Source organism: Rana temporaria, chromosome 7 (assembly GCF_905171775.1).
Source record: "Rana temporaria chromosome 7, aRanTem1.1, whole genome shotgun sequence".
Lineage (NCBI taxonomy): Eukaryota > Metazoa > Chordata > Amphibia > Anura > Ranidae > Rana > Rana temporaria.
This window is the reverse complement of record NC_053495.1, coordinates 126,840,173-126,864,379: the sequence shown is the minus strand read 5'-3', so window position 1 is coordinate 126,864,379 and position 24,207 is coordinate 126,840,173. Positions and strand designations below refer to the sequence as shown.

The 24,207-nt window shown below is 46.7% G+C and overlaps 1 protein-coding gene across 4 annotated transcripts in view; it reads right to left on the bottom strand.

Moving 5' to 3' along the window:
* The window catches only part of LRRC39 (leucine rich repeat containing 39), a 54,787-nt gene that overhangs the window by 20,426 nt on the left and 10,154 nt on the right, over positions 1-24,207 (bottom strand). The window contains exons 1-2 of one of the 4 annotated variants that reach the window (XM_040359948.1): positions 15,132-15,406; positions 10,969-11,131 (exon numbers count right to left, since the gene is read on the bottom strand). In XM_040359948.1, the coding sequence (XP_040215882.1) occupies positions 10,969-11,093 (125 nt within the window). In that variant the 5' untranslated portion in view covers positions 11,094-11,131; positions 15,132-15,406. Of the gene's footprint in view, positions 1-10,968; positions 11,132-13,443; positions 13,467-15,131; positions 15,407-24,207 lie in introns of those variants that run through there. The other 3 variants (XM_040359951.1, XM_040359949.1, XM_040359950.1) reach the window with 3 other exon arrangements.

Here is a 24,207-nt window from a genome sequence, read left to right as displayed (position 1 = left end):
GAATCAGGTAGCTTAGTGTAGTGGTCAGTGTAGGTTGTGTTGTGGTCAATGTAGGAATCAGGTAGTTTGATGTAGTGGTCAGTGTAGGAATCAGGAAGGTTAGTGTAGTGGTCAGGTAGGTTGGTGTAGTGGTCAGTGTAGGAATCAGGTAGCTTAGTTTAGTGGTCAGTGTAGGAATCAGGTAGGTTCATGTAGTGGTCAGGTAGGTTGGTGTAGTGGTCAGTGTAGGAATCAGGTAGCTTAGTTGTAGTGCTCAGTGTAGGAATCAGGTAGGTTAGTGTAGTGGTCAGGTAGGTTGTGTAGTGGTCAGTGTAGGAATCAGGTAGCTTAGTGGTCAGGTATTTAAGTGCAGCAATCAGGTAGGTCAGTATATGGATAATGTAGGTTAGTGTAGTGGTCAGTGTAGGAATCAGGTAGCTTAGTGTAGTGGTCAGTGTAGGTTGTGTTGTGGTCAATGTAGGAATCAGGTAGTTTGATGTAGTGGTCAGTGTAGGAATCAGGAAGGTTAGTGTAGTGGTCAGGTAGGTTGGTGTAGTGGTCAGTGTAGGAATCAGGTAGCTTAGTTTAGTGGTCAGTGTAGGAATCAGGTAGGTTAGTGTAATGGTCAGGTAGGTTGTGTAGTGGTCAGTGTAGGAATCAGGTAGCTTAGTGGTAAGGTATTTAAGTGCAGCAATCAGGTAGTTCAGTATAGGGATAACGTAGGTTAGTGTAGTGGTCAGTGTAGGAATCAGGTAGCTTAGTGTAGTGGTCAGTGTAGGTTGTGTAGTGGTCAGTGTAGAAATCAGGTATCTTAGTGTAGTGGTCAGTGTAGGAATCAGGAATGTAGTGGTCAGGTAGGTCGGTGTAATGGTCAGTGTAGGAATCAGGTAGCTTAGTGTAGGAATCAGGAATGTAGTGGTCAGGTAGGTCGGTGTAATGGTCAGTGTAGGAATCAGGTAGCTTAGTGTAGGAATCAGGAATGTAGTGGTAAGATAGGTTGGTGTAATGGTCAGTGTAGGAATTAGGTAGCTTAGTGTAGTGGTCAGTGTAGGAATTAGGTAGCTTAGTGTAGTGGTCAGTGTAGGAATCAAGCAGCTTAGTGGTCAGGTATTTAAGTGCAGCAATCAGGTATGTCAGTGTTGTGGTCAGTGTAGGGGTCAGGTAGGTCAGTATAGGGATAATGTAGGTTAGTGTAGTGGTCAGGTAGGTCAGTGTAGGAATCAGGTAGGTCAGTGTAGGAATCAGGTAGCTTAGTGGTCGGGTATTTCAGTGCAGCAATCAGGTAGGTCAGTGTAGGGGTCAGGTAGGTCAGTGTAGGAATCAGGAAGGTCAGTGTAGGAATCAGGAAGGTCAGTGTAGGAATCAGGAAGGTCAGCATATGTCCAATTTTTACTCCAGATCCCTCTGGTCATTTGTATTCCTCTTGTAGTATAGAGTACGGGCTTTTATATACAACTTTAGTGCCTTAGATATAAAAAGCATTTGTTTCATGTATGTTAACCCAATATTGTAAGAACAATTACACTCTGTGAATATAAGTGGCCCCCTGCAGATGCAATGTTGGGCTAACATAGATGAAACAAATGCTTAAATTGGCAAGGGGCGTGGCCAACCAGTGACATCACATGTTGGCACAGCCCCCCCCCTTGTGACATCACTGACCGGTGCATGCTGGGGGTGGGGAGGGGTGTCCCTGAATGGCACTTTGGAAATGTGGTCACCCTAGCTTTGGGTGGTACCTGGCAGCATAAATTAAGGATTTTTATAGGAAGCAGCACCTTTATTTAGGTGTCAGGAACATAACATTAATCCTCTGGGAATAAATATGTGTAGCGCCTGGTTACTTCAAAGTACCGGTGCTATTTAAATTTGGAAAGAGGTCAGAGTGTAGTTAAACTCTGATCTGGTTAAAATTGATTGATTGATTGATTGATTGATTTTAAGATTTCTTTACAGCGCCACATACACCCTGAAGGGTGTGTCTAAGCGCTGGAAGGAGGTCCGCTGGTCTATTCTGGACCAAAAAGCAATCCAAGAAAAGAAAGAAAAAATACTTCATAGACGAACTGATAGCTCGTGTACATAAAAGAAAAGAGAAACCATGTAAAATATCAACAATAAAAACAAACAGTAGCAAGGGGGTTTGGAGTGAGGGGGACATAGGACAAGGGGAGGAGGGGCCAGGTCAGTTTAATTAGGCGTTCAAATTGGGTCTCTGTCTCAGCTTGCCTGTGCTGTGGGCTCATTCTGTTGTGCTGGGGTGTTCTTCCCACCCCAGGGCAGTAGGTGGCAGCAGTGGAGTCAAGGTTTGGGTGCTCTTCCCCAGCAGCCAATCAGGAGGGTTGAGCCTCGCTGTGCATGCTGGGGGAGGGTATTTATGGGGCAGACGCCATTGGTTCTGGGTCTTCTTCTTCTTCAAGTGCGGCATCCACCTTTAGGGTGTCTGCACCAAGGCGCCCGGCGTTATGGCCTACCGGAGTTACTGGTTCCGGGACCATATGGGTCTGGAACATTTAAGTCGTGGCAGGGAGCCCAGTGGTCGACTGGGTTCCCAATCCTGAAGATCCCAAGCGGTATAGCTGTTCGGTGGGGAGTCCATCTGAGGAGAGCCAATGAGAGGCTGGCGATCCAATAGGGTCTCGACAATCCACCGGAGATCGAGGTATCTGGACACTGGGAGGCTGGTCACCTGTCAGTCTGTACCTGAAAGGAATTAGAAGGAGTTCCAGGCTTAATTCCAGTAAGGAGGTACATCTCCGTAACTACAATCAGGAGGGCCTGTGGCAGAGGTTTCTCACTGAATCCATTCTAGGAGGGTCTGTGGCAGAGACTTCTTCTCAAAGGTTCGAGCGATACTCTGGCTGCCAGGTCAGTGAGAGAGGCCTGTCCAGGTACGCTATTCCCACTCAGGCAGGAGTGGCGCAAAGAAGTGTTACACGTGGGAGCAGGACTGTTTCCCTATTGCTACGCCTGAATTTGCTATTCTCCTTCTTCCTTCAACTCTACCTTATTCGCCACAAGTTTATTGTTTTTACCTGGCTGGTTAATAAAGAGCACAGCAAAAGACACCTGTTGCGGACATTCCTTTACTTCTGTGTAGCGCCTGTGTACTTTTTAGTACCGGTGCTAGTTAAATTTAGAGGGAGATCAGAGTGACTGGGTTGCCACCTTTGAGGATCCCAAGCTGTATTGCTGTTCGGTGGGGAGTCCGTCTGAGGAGCGCCATTGAGAGGCTGGCGGTCCAAAAGGGCCCCGACAAACCACCGGGGATCAAGGTAGCCAGACACTGAAGGATTGATCACCTGTCGGTACCTGGGCGACAAGTTGAAGGAAATCCAGGCGTAACTCATCTAAGGAGGATCTCCTCCGTAACTACAAATCAGAGAGGGCCTGTGGCAGGGGTGTCTCTCTGAAGTTCACCAAGGAGGGTCTGTGGCAGAGACTTTTCCTCAAGTTCAAGTTCACCAAGGATGGTATGTGGCAGGCACTTTATCCTACAAATGTTCAAGTGATACTCCGGCTGCAAGGTCAGTGAGAGAGGCCTTTCCGGGTACGCTAAACCCACTCACATAGGAGTGGCGCAGAAAACTGTTACGCTTGGGAGCAGGACTGTTTCCCTACCATCACGCCTGAATCTGCTGTTCACCTAATAAAGAGCACAGCAAAGAGCACCTGTTGCGAACATTCCTTTACTGCTACCAAATGCAATACGTATCATTCACCCCTTGGCATTTGCGGGAGCCATGAGGTAAATGTGCCACCCAAAGAAAACAGCAGCTCCTCCGGGGGTAGTGCTACATCTGCTATATGCACCAAACCCCCCTAGGAATTTGGAGAGCCACGAGGTAAATGTGCCACCCAAAACAAACCAGCAGCTCCTCTGGGGGTAGTGCTACATATAAAATTAATACGATCATGCAAGACTAAACACAAAACCATGTTTTCCATTGTGGATGTGTCTGTGTGTCATAGAACTGAACAAAAACATACTTCAGCACCTTTGTTTTGGTAGGTGAGCTATCTCATGCTTTCTGCTTACAGATGTATGGCCAGCCATATGTTAAATATGTATTCCATATGAAGCGCACCCCACGTAGGAGCCGCAAGTGAACTGGGATCCCCACCCTGCCATGGACGCGCTGCCCCTATATTCTAGGATGTAGAGTGACAACACTAACTCATTTACTGCACTTCCTCCTGTGGTCACTGGTCCCAGCACCACCTCTTCAGGCCCTGCCAGCCTTCCAAGCTGCAGCAGCATCTTTCACTAGCCCTCCTGGCTACTCCATAACTACTCTATAGGACACCTCTCCCATACATCTTTACTCTGGGCTACCAGCCATGTTCCTTTTTTGTCCTCCTCCGTAGGACCAAGTCGTTGGTTTTCCTACCCGAAGACGACTCCCTTATGATCAGGATCGGACAACTTATATGGTGTCTCATCTAGACATGTGCACAGAATTTTTTTTCGTTTTTTTTTGTTCTGTTTCGTATCGTTCCGTAGGTTCGTTCCCGTTAGTTTTTCGTAAGACGCCCGTTTTCCTGTTCGTTCCCGTTCGTTTTTCGTACAATGCGATTTTTTCGTATTCCGATCGCTTCGTATTTTGGTTACCGTTTTATTTTTCGTACATGCGGAATGGTTCGTTATTCTGTTTAATTCATGTTCGTTACTTGTTAGACAATAATTTTTGTGAATTTTCATCATTTTGTACTTTCGTAAATATATTGCGGGATTCGCGGCACTTTCAACACGCGGCTCATCCATATTAACTATTGTTAAGCCCCATACACTTGGTCAGACTTTTTTAACAACAAACATAAAAACGATCGTTTTACCGAACGTTCGTTCGTTTTTAAACTCCATCAGAAAACCATTTTTGGGTTCCAGGTTCAAAAGTCTAGCCAACTGATCTCTCCCTTCAGACGAAAATCCACAGAAAAGTTTATTTGGCTCTACTGTACTACTGTACTCAGCACAAAAGAGAAGCTGCTTCACTAACTAACTACACTCACTGTCCATTCAAAAAAACGAAAATTACATCTTATAACAAAAGATTTGCATTCTGTATTTTGAAACCAAATTACGAACAGAAAGAAGGAATTCAGAATACAGAATACAAATCTTTTGTTATAAGATGTCATATGAACATACAAACAGAAAAAGGAATCAAACAAAATACAGAATGAAAATCTTTTGTTAGATGTCATATGAACATACGACTGAAAATCAAAATACGAACAGAACAAGGATTCAAACAAAATAAAGAATGCAAGTCTTTTGTTATAGATGTCATATTCGTTCTTTTGCCGTTTTCGTTTTGTCGTATTTTCGTCGGATCGTTCGTTCGTATTTGCGGTTGTTCGTTATGTGACTCATTCGTAATCCCGTCGTTTTCGTATTTTGGTGCTTAAATTTTTTCGTATGTACACATTATTCTGCGGGTACGAAAATGAACATTTTCGTACGAAAATAACATTCGTACGAACGGGAATGCACATATCTAGTCTCATCCCTCCGATAAGCCTTGACTGTTAAGGCAGGTATGGATTATATATGCAGACAAGCGCTGAAGAGCTGGAAGCCTGTCTGTCATTAGGCGAGCACGCATAGGCCTGATTGCCTAGCTATGAGCAGGCGGCCATTAACTGCTATAAGTCCAGTGTGTGTATGGGATTCTCTCGGCTTAAGCGATCGTAGTTGGAGGGGTAAGATGGACGTTGCCTTCCATGGCAGCAGTGTCTGTATATGTTGTATTGGTTTTACCTCTGATCCTGTGTCTATTTCTCTTTCCTGCCGGCTTGTGTCCCTGTGCTTGGCTGCTGGTTTCTTCTGCGCTACAGCCGCCGCTCTCTCTCTCTTTAGGGTCCTGGCGTACGGTCTGCACATGCGGGGTCCCTGAAATAAAATGAGGCCTGGTTCGCTCATGCGTGTGAGTGTCTTGTGTCTGGTGCTGTCGTGACGTCACGCGGTACCACGTTTAAAATTGTGGGGAAGCCTGCAGAGCCTCGGGTATGATCGTGGGAACTTGCCGCGACTTCCCCATGCATCTGTTGCGGCTATCCCAGGTAAATAATGTCCTTTAGGGGATTGTTTAAACCCTACCTGTGACTGATCCTTATTTCCCACCTGCAGTGTTCTATCTGGAATATTATGGATCCTTCACTGCCTCCTGGTGGCCAGCCCTCTCGCAGCAGGTATGAATGTGGGACTATTCCAGTGTTCTGCCTGCTGGGGGGGGGGAGAGTGAGTCCAGGGCATTAGCGTTAATATATAGTTTTTCTCGTACCTGTTTTCTTTCCCACAGCCCTTCCAGGTCTGATCCGCAGCAAGTTCCCGCAGAAGGAGCAGGTCTTCTAAATCACTCCACCGGCACTCTTCCTCTGGATCCAGGCACCGCGGCTCTTCTAAGTCCAGACACTGTAGTAAAGATCCTCCCTCATCTCACCCCAGCAAGGGGCGGAGAAGTCATGTTGGGGGATGTAGGGCCCCGGTCCCTGCCAGCAAGTCTCTCTGTGACGGCTGTTTTCCTTTCTAAGCTCGGATCTGATCCTGACAAGCCTCTCTCAGTGAAAGATCTCACACGCAAGACCATCTTTCTGGTGGCTGTTACTTCAGCCAAAAGAGTGTCTCAAATTGGGTTCGAAGGAGCCTTTTCTAACTTTTTTCCAGACAGAGCAGTGTTAATTCCCATGTTGGGGTCAAACCCTAAAGTGACCACAGTTTTCCATGAAAATCAAGAAATTGTGCTTCCCACCTTTAGGTCAACGGAAAATCAGGATGTCCATCCCCTTGATGTGGGGCACACTCTGAAGCAATACCTGGAAGTCTCGGCTCCCTTTAGACAATCGGATTCTCTTTTCATCCTTCTCCGCGGAAAAAACAATGGAATGCAGGCTTCGGTTAGATGCATTGCTGCATGGATCGTACAGACCATTCAAAGGTCTTACAAAGCAAAGGGCTTGACTCCTCCAGAGGCAGTGACAGCACACTCAACTCGGAGCATCTTGACCTCTTGGGCAGTTTCTTGACATGTAGCTCCTGAAATAATCTGTAGAGCGGCTTCCTGGTCTTCTATCAACACATTTGTGTCTCACTACTGTGTTGTACCAGCTGCCTTGTCATCTGTTAATTTTGGTTTGCATATAATGTCGGTTTGCGGTGTTTTGCTTTCTTTGCTCAGCATTTGGCCCCTCCAGGTGTGTTTGGCGAGTTATTTCCAACACGTACGCTGCCATGGAGCCTGTCAGGAAAATGAAAAATTTCTTATCAAATACTTACCAGAATTTTTCTTTCCTGATAGGCTCCATGGCAACAGGAGTCCCCTCCCAATGCCTGGAGTAGGCTAGTTATGGAACATGGCTGGTAACCTAGAGCAAAGATATATGGGGCAGTCCTATAGGGTAGTTATGGAGGCAGGGCTAACCCCCACAGTGCTGCCATGGAGCCTATCAGGAAAGGAAAATTGTGGTTAGTATTTGATAGTAAATTTTCAGTTTTCTTCATCAATTCAGGCTAATATGTATTCTGCTACATATTTTTGGTTAAAAAATCCCAATTAGCGTATATTGATTGGTTTGCGCAAAAGTTATCGCGTCTACAAACTATGGGATAGATTTTGGGACTTTTTCTTTACTAGTAATGGTGGAGATCAGCGATTTTTAGCGGGACTATGACATTGCGGTGGACAAATTGGACACTAAATTACACTTTTTGGGGCCAAGTGACACCAATACAGTGATTAGTGCTAAAAAAAATTAACTGACATTGTATAAATGACACTTGCAGGGAAGGGGTTAACATCAGGGGCGATCAAGGGGTTAAATGTGTTCCCTCATTGTGCTTACTAACTGTGTGGGGGATGGACTCACTGCAAGAACAGAGAGATCTGTGTTCCTGATTAACAGGAAGCACAGATCTCTTTGTTCCTGACAGAAGGTTTGCTTGTTTGCTTTGCTTTGCTGATGTAAACAAAGATCAGCAGACCGCCATTCTTTCATTCACCAGAACGATCGAAGCAATATCCAGTCACACTGAGAGTGGGTTGCTGGCGATGTGTGTGCGCACCCCAAACTAGGTTGCACGGACAACGTACATGTACATTTTTCCACACAGCCGGGCTGCCCTACCGCAGTATATGTGCGGTGGGCGGTCTGGAACTGGTTAAGAGGTGCCCACCCCCTGCCAGTCCTCTTGCTGGGGGATTGGCTGGGGCCCTCTTCAATACTCCAAGTGGCCCCTCCTAGGCTCCATCCTCTACTTCTGGAAGCTTCTCCAAGGTTCAAGAGAGCAGGGGGAGTTGCTAGAGGTGCTGCTTGATAAGTCATCCAGCCTCCCTGGGTCACTCATCCCTGACCCAGATTCAACCCATTGAAAAATATAAAAAAACCTGAGGGCACACTGGCCTAGTGCATTATCCAACAACAAATTTATTGAAGATAGAATATAACTTTTCACAAATGCAGGTAGTGAAAGTGCACATCAATAGGTAGATTCAGGTAGAATGGAATAAAGTTACGGCGTAAGGGCGCCAAATTCAAATCTGTGTTAGGGGGGCGTGTTTAATGGTAATAAGGCTTGACCTCACGTTTTTTATGTTTTTCTTTAAACTGCGCATGCGCCTGGCGCCTACATTTCCCAGTGTGCATTGCGGCTAAGTACGCCGCACGGGCCTATTGATTTCGACGTGGACGTAAACGACGTAAATCCCGATTCGCGGACGACTTACGCAAACGACGTAAAAATTTCGAATTTCTCAGCGGGAACGGCGGCCATACTTAACATTACTATTCCACTAGGGCCTAGCTCTAACTTTACGCGGCCCATCTCTTACGCAAACGGCGTAAAAGAACTGCGTCGGCCGGACGTACGTTTGTGAATCGGCGTATCTCCTCATTTACATATTCTACGCCGACCGCAATGGAAGCGCCAACTAGCGGCCATCCAAAATATTGCAATCTAAGATAGGACGGCGCAAGCTGTCGTATCTTAGATATGTTTAAGCGTATCTCTGTTTGAGCATACGCTTAAACATAAGTCGGCGTAGATTCTGAGTTAGGTCGACTTATCTACTGATAAGTTGGCCTAATTCGGCCTAATTCGGCCTAACTCTACCTGAATCTACCTAATTGTATCTACAAGTGGCTGCAATCTCCCAGCACATTGGCTCTGATGAAGAAGGACATTCCTTCTAAACGTGTCAGCCAGCAGGGACAATGGTAAGGTGCTGCTTGTGCTAGAGGCTTCAGCAAAGCTGGGAGATGGCAGCCACTTGTAGTGACTTGATGAGCACTTTCATTACCTACGTTTGTTAGTAGTTATATCTTATATTTTATCTTCAATACATTTATTGTTGGATAATGCACTAGGCCAGTGTGCCCTCTGTTGTTATCTGTTTTCCCACAGTCTTCTGAGGACAACCCCTATCATAGGGGCATATTCTTAAATATCTGAGGCGGCGGAACGTATGTCCTTTACGTTACGCCGCCGCAAGTTTAAGTGGCAAGTGCCTGATTCCCAAACCACTTACCTGTAAACTTGCGGCGGCGGCGCGTAAAGTCCACCCGCGCAAGCCCTCCTAATTCAAATGATCCTGGTAGGGGGCGTGGATCATTTAAATTAGGCGCGCTCCCGCGCCGATCGTAATGCGCATGCTCCGTCAGGTAAATTACCAGACGTGAATTGCGCTAAATGACGTCTCACGGACATCATTTGTTTTGACTGTAACGTAAATGGCGTCCAGCGCCATTCACGGACGACTTACGCAAACGACGTTAAATTTTCAAATTTCGACGCGGGATCGACGGCCATACTTAACATTGAGTACGCCACCTAGGGGGCATCTTTATCTTTACGCCACGTATCGCTTACGGAAACGACGTTAAAACACTACGGCGGGCAAGCGTACGTTAGAGAATCGGCGTGACTAGTCATTTGCATATTCTACGCTGACCGCCACCTAGCGGTCAGCGTAAATATTGCAGCCTAAGATACAACGGCGCAGGCCGTCGTATCTTAGGCATGTTTAAGTGTATCTCAGTTTGAGAATACACTTAAACATAGGATCGGACTTACGTCTGCGTATCTGCTGATACGCAGGCGTAAAGTATTTGAGAATATGGCCCATAGAGAGCAGTAAGGCTCTAAAGCAGTGGTTCTCAACCTGGGGGTCGGGACCCCCTCGGGGGTCAAATGATGATTTGCCAGGGGTCAACGAATCCTGGGCTGTTCCTAAAGCCCACACCGCTCTCCCAGCCTTTTGCGGCCCCCCCAGCAGGGCTGTCCTTGGAGAATGTGGCCGCTCAGCTGGTACGTTCCTGTGGCCTCCCACCAAGGAGTAAGTGAAGGAATAAAAATAGAGAATACATGGAAGGGAGAGGAAAAGGGGGAGGAACCAAGAGAAAGAATAAGAGAAATAACAAGAAAGATGGCTAGAGAGAGGGATGGGGGAAAAAACAAGAAATTAGGATAGAGAGAGATACAAGGGAAAAAAAAGGAGAACAAAGAGAAAGAGTGGTACATCCTAAAATGTACCATAAGGGGTTGTAACACTGTACGAGTAGAAGGGACTCAGGGAGCGCTAAATGTCTGTGGGTTAGGGGCGCAAATTACTTGTCTTGACACGCAAATAATTTTACTGTTAGGGGTCCCCACAACTTGGGAAATTTTATCAAGGGGTCACGCGCTAGGAGGTTTAGAACCACTGCTCTAAAGTAATATCCACTTTTGACTACAGAATTATTTTCTGACTTGAACTATCACATCTATGCGCAGGAGAACATTGTTGCTGTTGTTCAGGTTTAGCCTAGGCCTGGCTGCCAGCCCAGCCAAATTTACCTACTGTACAGCTCACAAAAAATGTATCTACATCTAGCACACTAAGCTAGAGGGTGCTACACATATACTGTATGTTCTGTATATTAAACACACGCACACATACATATGCTATGTAAGCAGCTGGCCATACAGAAAAAATAATTCTTGTCACTCACTCTCCCACGCCCTTCTTTCCTCTGCGATCTTTCTGGGCTTTCAGGTCTTCTTGGTGTTGTTGGATTCGGCCTTCCCATAAAGCTCGGATACTAGAAATGGACCCTACGTACACCACAGCAGCCATGTTGCTTTCTCATACCCAAGCTGTGATTAGAAATGTCTCTGTGGACATAATATATATTTATTAGAATGTTATGTCTTTCACACTTCTACAGTGAGGTAAAAAGTTAGACAGAGCAGATGGTGCTTGGCAATGATGAATTATTTTGGATGACTTTTGGACACTGATGAGGTTTTTATATGGTTTATTTATGCATGGATTTTTTCATGTATTAATTAGTGTATAGGACATCAGCACTTTATTTTTCATATAAGTAGGAAACGCAGCACCTTTAATGGTGCACCATCCTATCAGTAGGCAATACGAGCCATTACCCACATGCATAAAAGTTTATTCTGCATTCCCACAGACACCCCATATAAAATTTTCTGAAGGTTTTTGTCTTTAGGTTTACCAAAACCTTGTAGTGCAAGGCCCTGCCTGATTGCATACGAATTGAAACTCTTATGCCGCGTACACACGGTTGTTTTTTGTGATGAAAAAAAACAACATTTTTAAAAACGTAATTTAAAATGACCGTGTGTGGGGAAAACGTCGTTTTATGTCTTCTGAAAAACGACAAAAAAAAGATTTGAGCATGCTTCAATTTTTTATGTCGTTTTTCAAAACGTCGTTTTTTGTGTCATAAAAAATGACCGTGTGTAGGCTAAAACGACGTTTAAAACAACGTTTTTAAACCCGCGCATGCTCAGAAGCAAGGTATGACGCGAGCTTGAATGGAACAGAGTGCCGCCGTACGTGCTGAACGTAACCGCGCTTTGCTAGAGCATTTTGAAAAAACGATGGTGTGTAGGCAACGTCGTTTTTTAAAATGAAGTTTTTAAAAATGTCGGTATTTTTTCATCACAAAAAACGACCGTGTGTACGTGTGACCTCATATTAGATGGTTTTGGTAAATCTGAAGACAAAAACCTGCAGGAAAACTGATAGTGTGTATGGGGCTTAAAAGTTTGACCTCATATTATATGGTTTTGGTAAATCTGAAGACAAAAAATCTGCAGAAAATCTAATAGTGTACTTTAAGCAGGCCATATACGGTCAAATTTCTAACAAATTTTCTTTTCAAAATCAGAAAGTTTGTTTCTTTTGTGATCCGATGATGCCACCATTGATGTTCGAAATTCGGCCGAGAAAATATTCATGTTGCCGGGAATATTCGTTTCTCTCTGGGAATATTCTTTTCTTGCACATGCGTTTTTTTTTATATTACATTTCTCGCACGATTCTCCCATAATTGATCTGAAAATCGTTTGTTTTTAAAAAAAAATCCAACATGTCGGATTTCTCTAATTTGTTTGCCGCGCGAAAATCGGCTGTTGCTGCAACCCACTAACGGTGCGAAATTCGGACGAAAATTCTTTGATACGATTTTCGAAAGAAAATTCTTTCGAAAATTCGAACCTTGTATGGCCGCCTTTAGGGCTCTTTCACACGTCCGCTCCGCCTGTCCGTTCATTACAAGTCCGTTAACGGACTTGTAATGAATCCCTATGGGAACGCGTCCGTTAGCGGATGGAGCATCCGCTAGCGTCCGCGTCAGTCGGGATCCGCTTTTCCGAACGGAAGAAACCCTATTGTTCTTCCGTTCGGCGGAGCGGAACTGATGCAGACAGACAGACAGTCCGTCTGCATCAGGTTCCCCATAGGGGACAGCGGAGCAGAGACAGGGCGGTCCCTGCACTGTGTGCGGGGACCGCCCTATCCGCCGACAGCTGAGCGGGGATCCCCGCTGAGCCGACGGAGACACACGGAGCGGACCCGGAAACGGTCCGCTCCGTGTGAAAGAGCCCTTAGTCAATTTTTCACCATTTGCACAAGTGACATTTACAATCTTCTAATCAACAGACAACCCCATTTCTTACATAGGGTGTATCTTTAATTAGATCCCATAAATTCACTTAAGCCCTGGTTCACACTGGGTACGATTTGGTACGATTTGAGATGCGATTTGACATGTCAAATCGCATCTCAAATCAGCGGTATTTGCCGGCAATTGTCGGCAATGGCACTGTCCTAATCGGTGCGACGCCGCATCTGCGGCGCTTAACCGATTTCACTTCATTACTTTTTGCGATTTCGGCCGCGATTTACATTGAACCCTGCACAGATGTCTCTTAAATCGCGGCCGAAATCGCGGCCGAAATCGCAGCAAAATCGCAGCCGCGAAATTGCGGTAAAGTCGCGATTTTTACCGCGATTTTGAATTCGCAGCAGTGTGAACCTAGCCTGACCCTTTTAAAAAATCGGTAATAACATCCCACAATATTATGTTCCAGCATGTCTGAGCATCAATGTGTAAATACTCAGACACCCAGTAACTTACGTTATACATAGCCATTGTCTAGCATCTCACCTTAGATGTCACATATATGCAGATGTTATGATGATGATTTTTAGGTTTGAATGCTTTTCTGTGGTTTTAAGATAATGAACAACAAATGATAATATGTATAACAAATTAAATTATACATCGATCAGCCATACATTTCTGACCACTGACAGGTTAAGTGAATAACATTGATTATCTCGTTACAATGGCATCTGAAAGTCAGTTGGATATACTGTATTAGGCAGCAAGTCAACATGTTGTCCCTGAAGCTGAGTGTTATAAGCAAAAAAAAAAAAAAAATGGGCATTGCAGTTTGTTGTGTTTGGGGCTGCGTAGCCACAGACCAGTCACGGTGCCCATGTTGACCCAGCCAAAATTGCGTACATTCTGCACGTAAGCATCAGAGCTGGGCCACAAAGGAATGGAAGAAGTTGCCTTGTCTGATGAATCTTTTTTCTTTTACATCATATGGATGGCCGGGTGCATGTGCATTGCTTACCTGGGGAAGAGATGGCACCAGGATGCACTATGGGAAGAAGGCAAGCCGGCGGAGGAAGTATGAAGCTTTGGGCAATATTCTGCTGGGAAACTTTGGGCCTTGCCATTCATGTAGGTGTACTTTGACACGTACCACCCACCTAAACATTGCTACAAACCAGGTACACTCCTTCATGGAAACAGTGGGCCAGATTCACATACAAATGCGTTACGCTGCGGCGGCGTAACGTATCCCATTTACGTTACACCGCCGCAAGTTTACAGCGTAAGTGCCTGATTCACAAAGCACTTACCTGTAAACTTGCGGCGGCGTACCGTAAATCCACTCGGCGCAAGCCCGCCTAATCCAAATGGGGCGGGGACCATTTAAATTAGGCGCGTTCCCGCGCCGAACGTACTGCGCATGCTCCGTCCCTAAAATTTCCCGACGTGCATTGCGCTAAATGACGTCGCAAGGACGTCATTGGTTTCGACGTTAACGTAAATGGCGTCCAGCGCCATTCACGGATGACTTACGCAAACGACGTGAAATTTAAAATTTCGACGCGGGAACGACGGCCATACTTAACATTGGCTAGGCCACCTAGAGGGCACCCTTAGTTTTACCCCGCGTATCTCTACGGAAACAAAGTAAATTTAGAGCGACGGGCAAAGCGGACGTTCGTGAATCGTCGTAACTAGTAATTTGCATATTCTACGCCGACCGCAATGGAATCGCCACCTAGCGGCCGGCCTAGAATTGCAGCCTAAGATCCGACGGTGTAAGTCAATTACACCTGTCGGATCTTATGGCTATCTATGCGTAACCTGATTCTATGAATCAGGCGCATAGATACGACAATCGTATCTCAGAGATACGACGCCGTATCAGGAGATACGCCGTCGTATCTCTTTTGTGAATCTGGCCCAGTATTCCCTGATGGCAGGAGCCTCTTTCAGCATGGCTATTTACTGATGAAGAATATGTATACTTGTTAGCATTTGCTTTTTAATGTATATTGATATAAAAAATAACATGATCTTATAATGAATACATTGTAAACTGTTATACAACTAATTAAAAAAAAAAATAATCAAGTAGAAAAACTAAATATGTACATCCTAAATGCGCAGCTGTTGCATGCTGCAAACATTTCACAATGGCTTACAGATAACTGCTAAATGGGCATAATAATAAAATATACAAATACATTCATTTTCACATTGTATCTTACCCTGATTGATCTCATCACTGCATCTTCCTTACTGCAACACATTAATTTCCATGTAGGAACGTAGTGCTCATATATTTATGAAGATTTAAAGCACACAGTAATATTCCTGAAAGAATTCCAGTGACCCATTCAGTGTAGTACAATAGAATGTGTACATTTTGTTATAAAAAAAATCCTTGAGTAATATCACAGGGTCCTGAGAGTTCTATGGGAGACTGCTACAGACCTTGTACTCAGTCTGTGGATGAAGGAATGTCACCCATCATCTGAATGTAACACGTGACCAGCTGAAAATAGCCGTCATAGCATGAAGCTAGATAGTGTGACAGGTGGGACGTCACTGGCTTCAAGTTAATCAAACCCACTGTGACTTCATATATCATATGCTAGTATTATTTGAGAATAAAGATTTATATATATACTGTAGTATGTCCAGTAGCTGGATTTGTACTACTAGAAGACATGGGTTATAGGACTCACTCAAATGTGTTTCATTACAGAAAATGAAGTATATCATTTACAAATGGCAGGTGTTACAGGCTGTGTGATCCTTCTGTTCAGTTGAATTCCAACCTTGCTTTTCGTTTTGCTGTTTCCTCCCCAGCTGGCCTGTCCCTAGTCCACCACTCATCCAAAATAGTAGGCACTATTTTGGATGATTGAACATTTACTCGCCAACAGATGCCTAATGCCGCGTACACACGATTGGTCCATCCGATGAGAACGGACCGGTGCACCGTTTTCATCGGTTAACCGATGAAGCTGACTGATGATCAGTCGTGCCTACACACCATCGGTTAAAAAAACGATCGTGTCATAACGTGGTGACGTAAAACACAACGACGTGCTGAAAAAAACGAAGTTCAATGCGTCCAAGCATGCGTCGACTTGATTCTGAGCATGCGTGGATTTTTAACCGATGGTTGTGCCTACTAACGATCGTTTTTTTTCTATCGGTTAGGTATCCATCGGTTAAATTTAAAACAATTTCGCTTTTTTTAACCTATGGATAAATAACCGATGGGGCCCACACACGATCGGTTTGGTCTGATGAAAACGGTCCATCAGACCGTTCTCATCGGTTTGACCGATCGTGTGTACGCGGCATAAGGCCTCTTTCACACAGGGGTGGGAGGCGCGGTGGCGGTATAGCGCCGCTAAAAATAGCGGCGCTATACCATCGGAATTGCCGCAGGATTCGGCCGATAGCGGTGCGGTATTAACCCCCGCTAGCGGCCGATAAAGGGTTAATACCGCCCGCAATGCGCCTCTGCAGAGGCGCATTGCGGGTGGTATTACCGTGGTTTCCCATTTTTTAAATGGGAAGGAGTGGTATACAAACCGCTCCTCTCACCGCTCCAAAGATGCTGCTTGCAGGAGATTTCTTTCTCTCCCGCCAGCGCATCGTCTCAGTGTGAAAGCCCTCCGGCTTTCACATTGAGAAGGCTGGGCAGGAGTTTTTCAGGCGGTATTTAGGCGCTATTTTTAGCGCTGTACCGCCTGAAAAACTCCTCAGTGTTAAAGGGGTCTAAGTCAGAGCACCAAACGTTTTTCACAAGCCCAAATGGGATATTGGGTAGAGCGCGGTAAGTTGTTTCTTTTTCTCTGGTACATTCCTTTCATTCATTGGGTTTCAGTTTGTTCATTATTGGATGCTCAGCATCACATGAGGGAGATACATAGGGCAGTCTGCCTAGGAATGCCTATTGCTCCACATGGACATTTACCCTTCTATAAAGTTTGATATTTCATTACCAGATTCATGGGGGGGAGGCAAAATATACAGTTGTTTTCAAAATAATAGCAGTCCAACATCTAGAGTTGCCACCTCATCCCTTTAAACCCAAACAATTAATAATTACACAGATTATGAGTAGTGTTGCTCACGAATATTCGCATTGCGAATATTCGACTCGAATATAGCATATTCGAGAAATCGCGCTATATTTCGAAATTCGCGGTGAATATTCGCAATTCCGAATATTCGATTTTTTACAATTTTTTTTTTGAATCAGATCACATCCTAGATATCTCCATCGACGTCTAAAAGCATTGCTGGTATCATTAGAGACCCTGGGCCGAGTAGCTGAAGCGTTCATTGAATTTTCCAGAAAGATCGCAATGCGATTATTCGGCAAACGCAATATCGCGCGATTATTTTCCTCGCCCCGATCTTCCGCATCAGAGCGATTTTTACAGTTTCATTTTTAAAACAGATCACATCCTAGTGATCTCCATAGACGTCTGAAAGCATTGCTGGTATGATTAGAGCCATTGGGCCGAGTAGCTGAAGCGATCATTTTATATTGCCGAATATTCGCAATGCGAATATTCGGCAATAGGAATATTGCGCGATTATTTGCTCCGCCCTTTTGCATCAGAGCCAATCAGAGTTCTCCTTCCACACTCGTCACAGGTTAGCAACCAATAGGAACCTGCCTGCATGGACATTATATAAGCTCACTCCCAGCACCATTTCATTGCAGATTCAGAAGCTGGCTATAGAGTGTGGAGGCTGTTTCTGTGTTCCTGGTTTCCTGTGTCTTTGTTCTTGATTGATTTAGATCATCACCAGCATTGCTATTTAGTGATTCCAGTGGATCTTTTCCAGTATATCAACTGCTTTTTTCAAAGCAATAGACCCAAGAGCTTTTTTCAAAGCTACGTTTTGTGCTGTTTTGTGCTGTTTTTTTCATTTGTGTTACTGTTTGATCCTGCAATCCTCCCTGTTCAGTTATATTTGCAAGAGATTTCAGAACACATATTGATCTGAGCTTTATAAAAGAGCTTTTCTAAAAGCTAAGTTTTGTTCATCTTGTGTTACTGTCAGATCTTGCAGGTTCGCTGTTCAGTGATATTTGATAGGCATCTCAGTTCAAATTTTGTTTAGTTTTCCCTAAAGAGCTTTTATAAAAGCTAAGTTTTGTGTTCAGTTTAGTTAAATTTTGTGTAGTAAGTGTACACACTGTTAGTGTACATTTATTTCATCTAGCTTAGCTTAGTGTGTGTTTAGTGTCTGTGTTTTGTGTTTAAAAAAAAAAAAAAAAAAAAAAGTTAGTGTTTGTTTAGTGCTTTTTTTTTTTATCTTTAATTTTGTAGTCCTTGTCTGGTGTACTACTTTTCTTATAGTTTAGTAGCTGTCTGTGTACGTCTTTGTCTGCGTGCCTGTCTTGTAAAAAAAACACAAAAACACATTTTGTTCACATTTTCCCCCCCAATAAAGTTTAACCCCCCCACACACATATCAGCAATTATGAGCGGCATCCGTGGCCGTGGCAGTAGGGGTAGGGGAGTTACTCCCAGTGCTGGATCGCTGCCAGCACGGGGTACCTCTCGTGCCCCTACTAGTGGTAGAGGATCGGGTGCAAGGGGAGTACGCCTGATCCGGGAGTTCTTCCCATCGGGCAGCCGCCCGATATTGCCATCTCAGGCTCAAGTAGTGGTGGACTACATGGGGCACAGCAGTGCCACTGAGTCGTCGGTCCCGACTCACAGTAGTACCACCATTACACCATTGCCTGTACTACCCCCCCCCAGCCCCCAAGAGTCCAGCATCTTACTGTTCGACAGCGACAGTGATAGGGATCTCTTGGGGGAGGCCATGCATCAGGCAGACCTCCAGCTCTGTCCTGATGGTCAGGACCTTTTTGAAGGGATGGATGAGGAGGATGGGATACCTGCTGGCAGTATCCCAGAGACATCCCTTCAAACTGGTGCTGCTGTTTTGGTGCAGGAAACAGCAGCACCTAGTCAGACCCAGGCGTGGGTGAGGGGACAGCGGAGCCAGGCTAGAGGCTCCATGTCACGTGGTTCCCTCAGACCAACACATCTCAGCCCTTGGTCTGACATCTCTGGGGGCGAAGAGGGTGACCCATCATGGTTGCCATCTGACGCGTCGGCTCACTACGTCAGTGACGACGGGGAAGGTAGGCACCCTGGTGAAACGGTGCGCCAGGTCACCACCAGGGAGACCATCGTCAGGGTCTCCACTGGTGATGGCAGCAGGAGGTGTCAGGAGGAGGAGCAGCAGCAGCAGCAGCAGCAGCAGGCAGCTCCACCTGTGCGCACCGAATCCCAGCAGGTGCAAGTAAGCGTCACCCCATCTGACAGGAGGGCGGTGCTGAAGTCACCTGTCTGGAATTTCTTTACCCTGGTGGCAGACAACCCTACCGTGGCCATCTGCCGGATTTGTAAAGTGAGGGTGAAGAGAGGGAAGTGTTTGGCTCGGGTGGGTACCACAGCCCTGAACCAGCACCTGAGGATAAACCACTGGGCGTTGTATGAGGAGATGAAGCGTGGTGGTGGTAGCAGCGCCACCACCACAAGTGAGCAGGGTACAGCAGCCCCTGCCACATCTTCATCTGTTTCCAGCAGGTCATGCCCCCCCGCTCCCTCTAGTAGAGGTACTGGTACCGGCAGCCAGACCTCTACTTCCACAGCACCCTCCACGTCTGTGTCCCGCACTGCCGTCCGGCGCCAGGCGTCGATTTCAGACGCCTTTGACCGCACCACTCCCTTCCCCCCTGGAGACCGACGTGTGCGTTCCCTCAATGGGCTCCTGGCAAGGGTTATTGCCCAACATCTGCTGCCCTTCAACATAGTTGACAGCAACCCCTTCAGGCAGATGTTGGAGCAGGCCCAACCCCAATGGCGTGTCCCCAGCCGCCATTTCTTTGCCAGGACTGGTGTCCCTGCCCTACACCAGCACATTGTGCAGAATGTAACCCTGTCGCTGGATCACGCTGTCAGCGACAGGGTTCATCTGACAATGGATGGCTGGACCAGCAGGCATGGGCAGGGACGCTACATCAGCTTCACGGCCCATTGGGTTTCCCTCCGAGGCGTCGGTGAGGGATCGTCGGCAACCGATCTTGTGGTGCCGCCCCGGGGTGTCCAGGGGAGAACTGCTGGTCTCCCTCAAGCCACTGTCTCCGCAGCTGCTGAGCCTCCCAGCAAGCGCCCCCGTAGCTACTCAAGTGTGGGGCACGTGCGCTGTCAGGCCGTGCTCCAGCTTGTTAGTTTAGGGGACCGGAGACACACTGCAGAAGAAGTGCTGAAAGCACTTCAAGCTCAGGTCCAGAAGTGGCTGACACCCCGAAGGCTCCAGCCAGGTATGGTTGTCTGCGATAACGGCAGCAACCTACTCGCCGCCCTCCATGCTGGCAGTCTGACGCACGTGCCCTGTCTGGCACATGTCCTCAACCTGGTGGTGCAGAAGTTCCTGCGCACTTATCCAGGGTTGAGTGACATTGTGGCAAAGGCGCGTAGGATTGCCAGCCACTTCAGGCGCTCCCCAACCGCTACCGCGTCCCTGTCCAAATTGCAGCGGAAGTACAATCTGCCCCTTCACAGGCTGATTGTGGACAGTGTGACGCGGTGGAACTCCACCCTCCACATGCTGAAGAGGTTGTGGGAGCAGCAAAGGGCGGTGAGGGAGTACCTGATGGAACTAGGCACTCAGAGGGCTTCACCACAACTCCCTTTCATAGCCTGTGCGCAGTGGGGGCAGATAAACCAGGTCTGCCAAGTGTTGTCCTCCTTCGAGCAGGCGACCAAGATGGTCAGCAGTGAGCAAATTGGCCTCAATAGCGTGCTGCCAATACTGTTCATGCTGGAGAGGACACTAGATCGCCTGCTCGAGGCTGGGGAGAGTGCCTTGGTGGAGCAGGAGGAGTCAGCAATGCTCCACCGAGACCAGGGCCAGGACCAGGAGGAGGAGGAGGAGGAGGAGGATGATGATGAAGAGGAGGAGGAGGTGGTTGCTGGTGTCGTCCCGGAGTCAGGGCCTGGTCAGGAGGGAGAGCCGGTGTTGGGGGCACCGATAGTCCGGGGGTTGGGCATGTCTGAGTTTGACCAGCAGCGCCTCAGGGAAGAAGAGTCGCACCTCATTCACCTGGCCAGCATTGAGGAGTCACAGCGGGCTGTGCTCTTCCCCATGGCTGCCCACATGCTCAGATGCCTCAGGAGGGACCCCCGGGTTAAGACCATCAAGACGAGGGATGATTTCTGGATGGCCACCCTTTTGGATCCCAGGTGCAAGGGGAAACTGGAGCAGTTCATCCCAGCCAGCCGGAGGCAGCACCGGATGGAGGAACTGCAGGCAGCCATTGTCAGACGGTTGGAGCAGGCAACTCCCCGGCCTCCAGTTGTCCCCCCTCATCTCACCCAGCAGGTGGCTGCACCCAGCTGCAGCCGAGCAGGGGACCTAATGGAAGAGATGAGGATGTTCTTCCAAACCGAGCGACCCAGTACCACCACCAGCAGCAGCAGCAGCAGTCACCACCAGCGGCTGGCCCACATGGTGGCAGACTACATGGCGTCCGTCGGTGCTTCTGACAGTATGAGCACCGACGACCCCATGGAGTACTGGGTTGCCAGATTGGACACCTGCCGCGAGCTCGCTCAGTATGCGCTGGAGTTATTGTCTTGCCCCCCCTCCAGCGTACTATCTGAGCGGACATTCAGCGCGGCAGGTGGGGTGGTCACGGACAAGAGGACCCGTCTGTCCACAGAGTCCGTGGACAGACTCACATTCATAAAGATGAATGAGTCCTGGATCGGCGGTGACTTTCTGGCACCCGTCGTCGGTTCAGGGCGCTGAAGGGTCCCTTGCCATGCATTCCCTGATGAAGCCCCGGACCTGATGTATTTACAGTGCTGAATATAACTATTTCAACATCAGAGAAAATCAATGTTAATATTTGGTACAGTAGGCTTTCTTTGCAATTACAGCGGTCAAACATTTCTTGTAGTTTTACACCAGCTTTGCACACACTGGAGGAGGGATTTTGGCCCACTCCTCCACACAGATCTTCTCTACATCAGTCATGTTTCTGGGCTATCGCTGAGAAACACGGAGTTTGAGCTCCCTCCAAAGATTCTCTATTGGGTTTAGGTCTGGAGACTGGCTAGGCCACGCCAGAACCTTGATATGCTCCTTACAGAGCCAATCCTTGGTTATCCTGGCTGTGTGCTTTGGGTCATTCTCATGTTGGAAGACCCAGCCTCGACCCATCTTCAAAGCTCTAACTCAGGGAAGGAGGTTGTTGCCCAAAATCTTGCAATACATGGCCCCGGTCATCCTCTCCTTAATACAGTGCAGTCACCCTGTCCCATGTGCAGAAAAACACCACCAAAGCATGATGCTACCACCCCCATGCTTCACATTAGGGATGGCGTTCTTGGCATGGTACTCATCATTATTCTTCCTCCGAACACGGTTAGTGAAATTATGATCAAAAAATTATATTATAGTCTCATCTGACCACATGATTTTCTCCCATGACTCCTTTGGATCAGTCAAGACAATTATGTCAGCAGTTATTTCACACCCTATATACTCTTATTAAGACTGCTGTACATCATGGCAACTCCTGCCCATGTGATATGACTCTGTATCAACTACTACTGTTAATACTACTACTGCTGCTTCTGCTGCTGCTGCTGCCCAGTCAAGACACCTATGTCAGCAGTTATTTGACACTCTATATACTCCTATTCCTACTGCTGTTCATGATGGCACCTCCTGCCCATGTGATATGACTCTGTATCAACTACTACTGTTAATACTACTGCTGCTTCTGCTGCTGCTGCCCAGTCAAGACACCTATGTCAGCAGTTATTTGACACTCTATATACTCCTATTCCTACTGCTGTTCATGATGGCACCTCCTGCCCATGTGATATGACTCTGTATCAACTACTACTGTTAATACTACTGCTGCTTCTGCTGCTGCTGCCCAGTCAAGACACCTATGTCAGCAGTTATTTGACACTCTATATACTCCTATTCCTACTGCTGTTCATCATGGCACCTCCTGCCCATGTGATATGACTCTGTATCAACTACTACTGTTAATACTACTGCTGCTTCTGCTGCTGCTGCCCAGTCAAGACACCTATGTCAGCAGTTATTTGACACTCTATATACTCCTATTCCTACTGCTGTTCATGATGGCACCTCCTGCCCATGTGATATGACTCTGTATCAACTACTACTGTTAATACTACTGCTGCTTCTGCTGCTGCTGCCCAGTCAATACACCTATGTCAGCAGTTATTTGACACTCTATATACTCCTATTCCTACTGCTGTTCATGATGGCACCTCCTGCCCATGTGATATGACTCTGTATCAACTACTACTGTTAATACTACTGCTGCTTCTGCTGCTGCTGCCCAGTCAAGACACCTATGTCAGCAGTTATTTGACACTCTATATACTCCTATTCCTACTGCTGTTCATCATGGCACCTCCTGCCCATGTGATATGACTCTGTATCAACTACTACTGTTAATACTACTGCTGCTGCTTCTGCTGCTGCTGCTGCCCAGTCAAGACACCTATGTCAGCAGTTATTTGACACTCTATATACTCCTATTCCTACTGCTGTTCATGATGGCACCTCCTGCCCATGTGATATGACTCTGTATCAACTACTACTGTTAATATTACTGCTGCTTCTGCTGCTGCTGCCCAGTCAATACACCTATGTCAGCAGTTATTTGACACTCTATATACTCCTATTCCTACTGCTGTTCATGATGGCACCTCCTGCCCATGTGATATGACTCTGTATCAACTACTACTGTTAATACTACTGCTGCTTCTGCTGCTGCTGCCCAGTCAATACACCTATGTCAGCAGTTATTTGACACTCTATATACTCCTATTCCTACTGCTGTTCATGATGGCACCTCCTGCCCATGTGATATGACTCTGTATCAACTACTACTGTTAATACTACTGCTGCTTCTGCTGCTGCTGCCCAGTCAATACACCTATGTCAGCAGTTATTTGACACTCTATATACTCCTATTCCTACTGCTGTTCATGATGGCACCTCCTGCCCATGTGATATGACTCTGTATCAACTACTACTGTTAATACTACTGCTGCTTCTGCTGCTGCTGCCCAGTCAATACACCTATGTCAGCAGTTATTTGACACTCTATATACTCCTATTCCTACTGCTGTTCATGATGGCACCTCCTGCCCATGTGATATGACTCTGTATCAACTACTACTGTTAATACTACTGCTGCTTCTGCTGCTGCTGCCCAGTCAATACACCTAT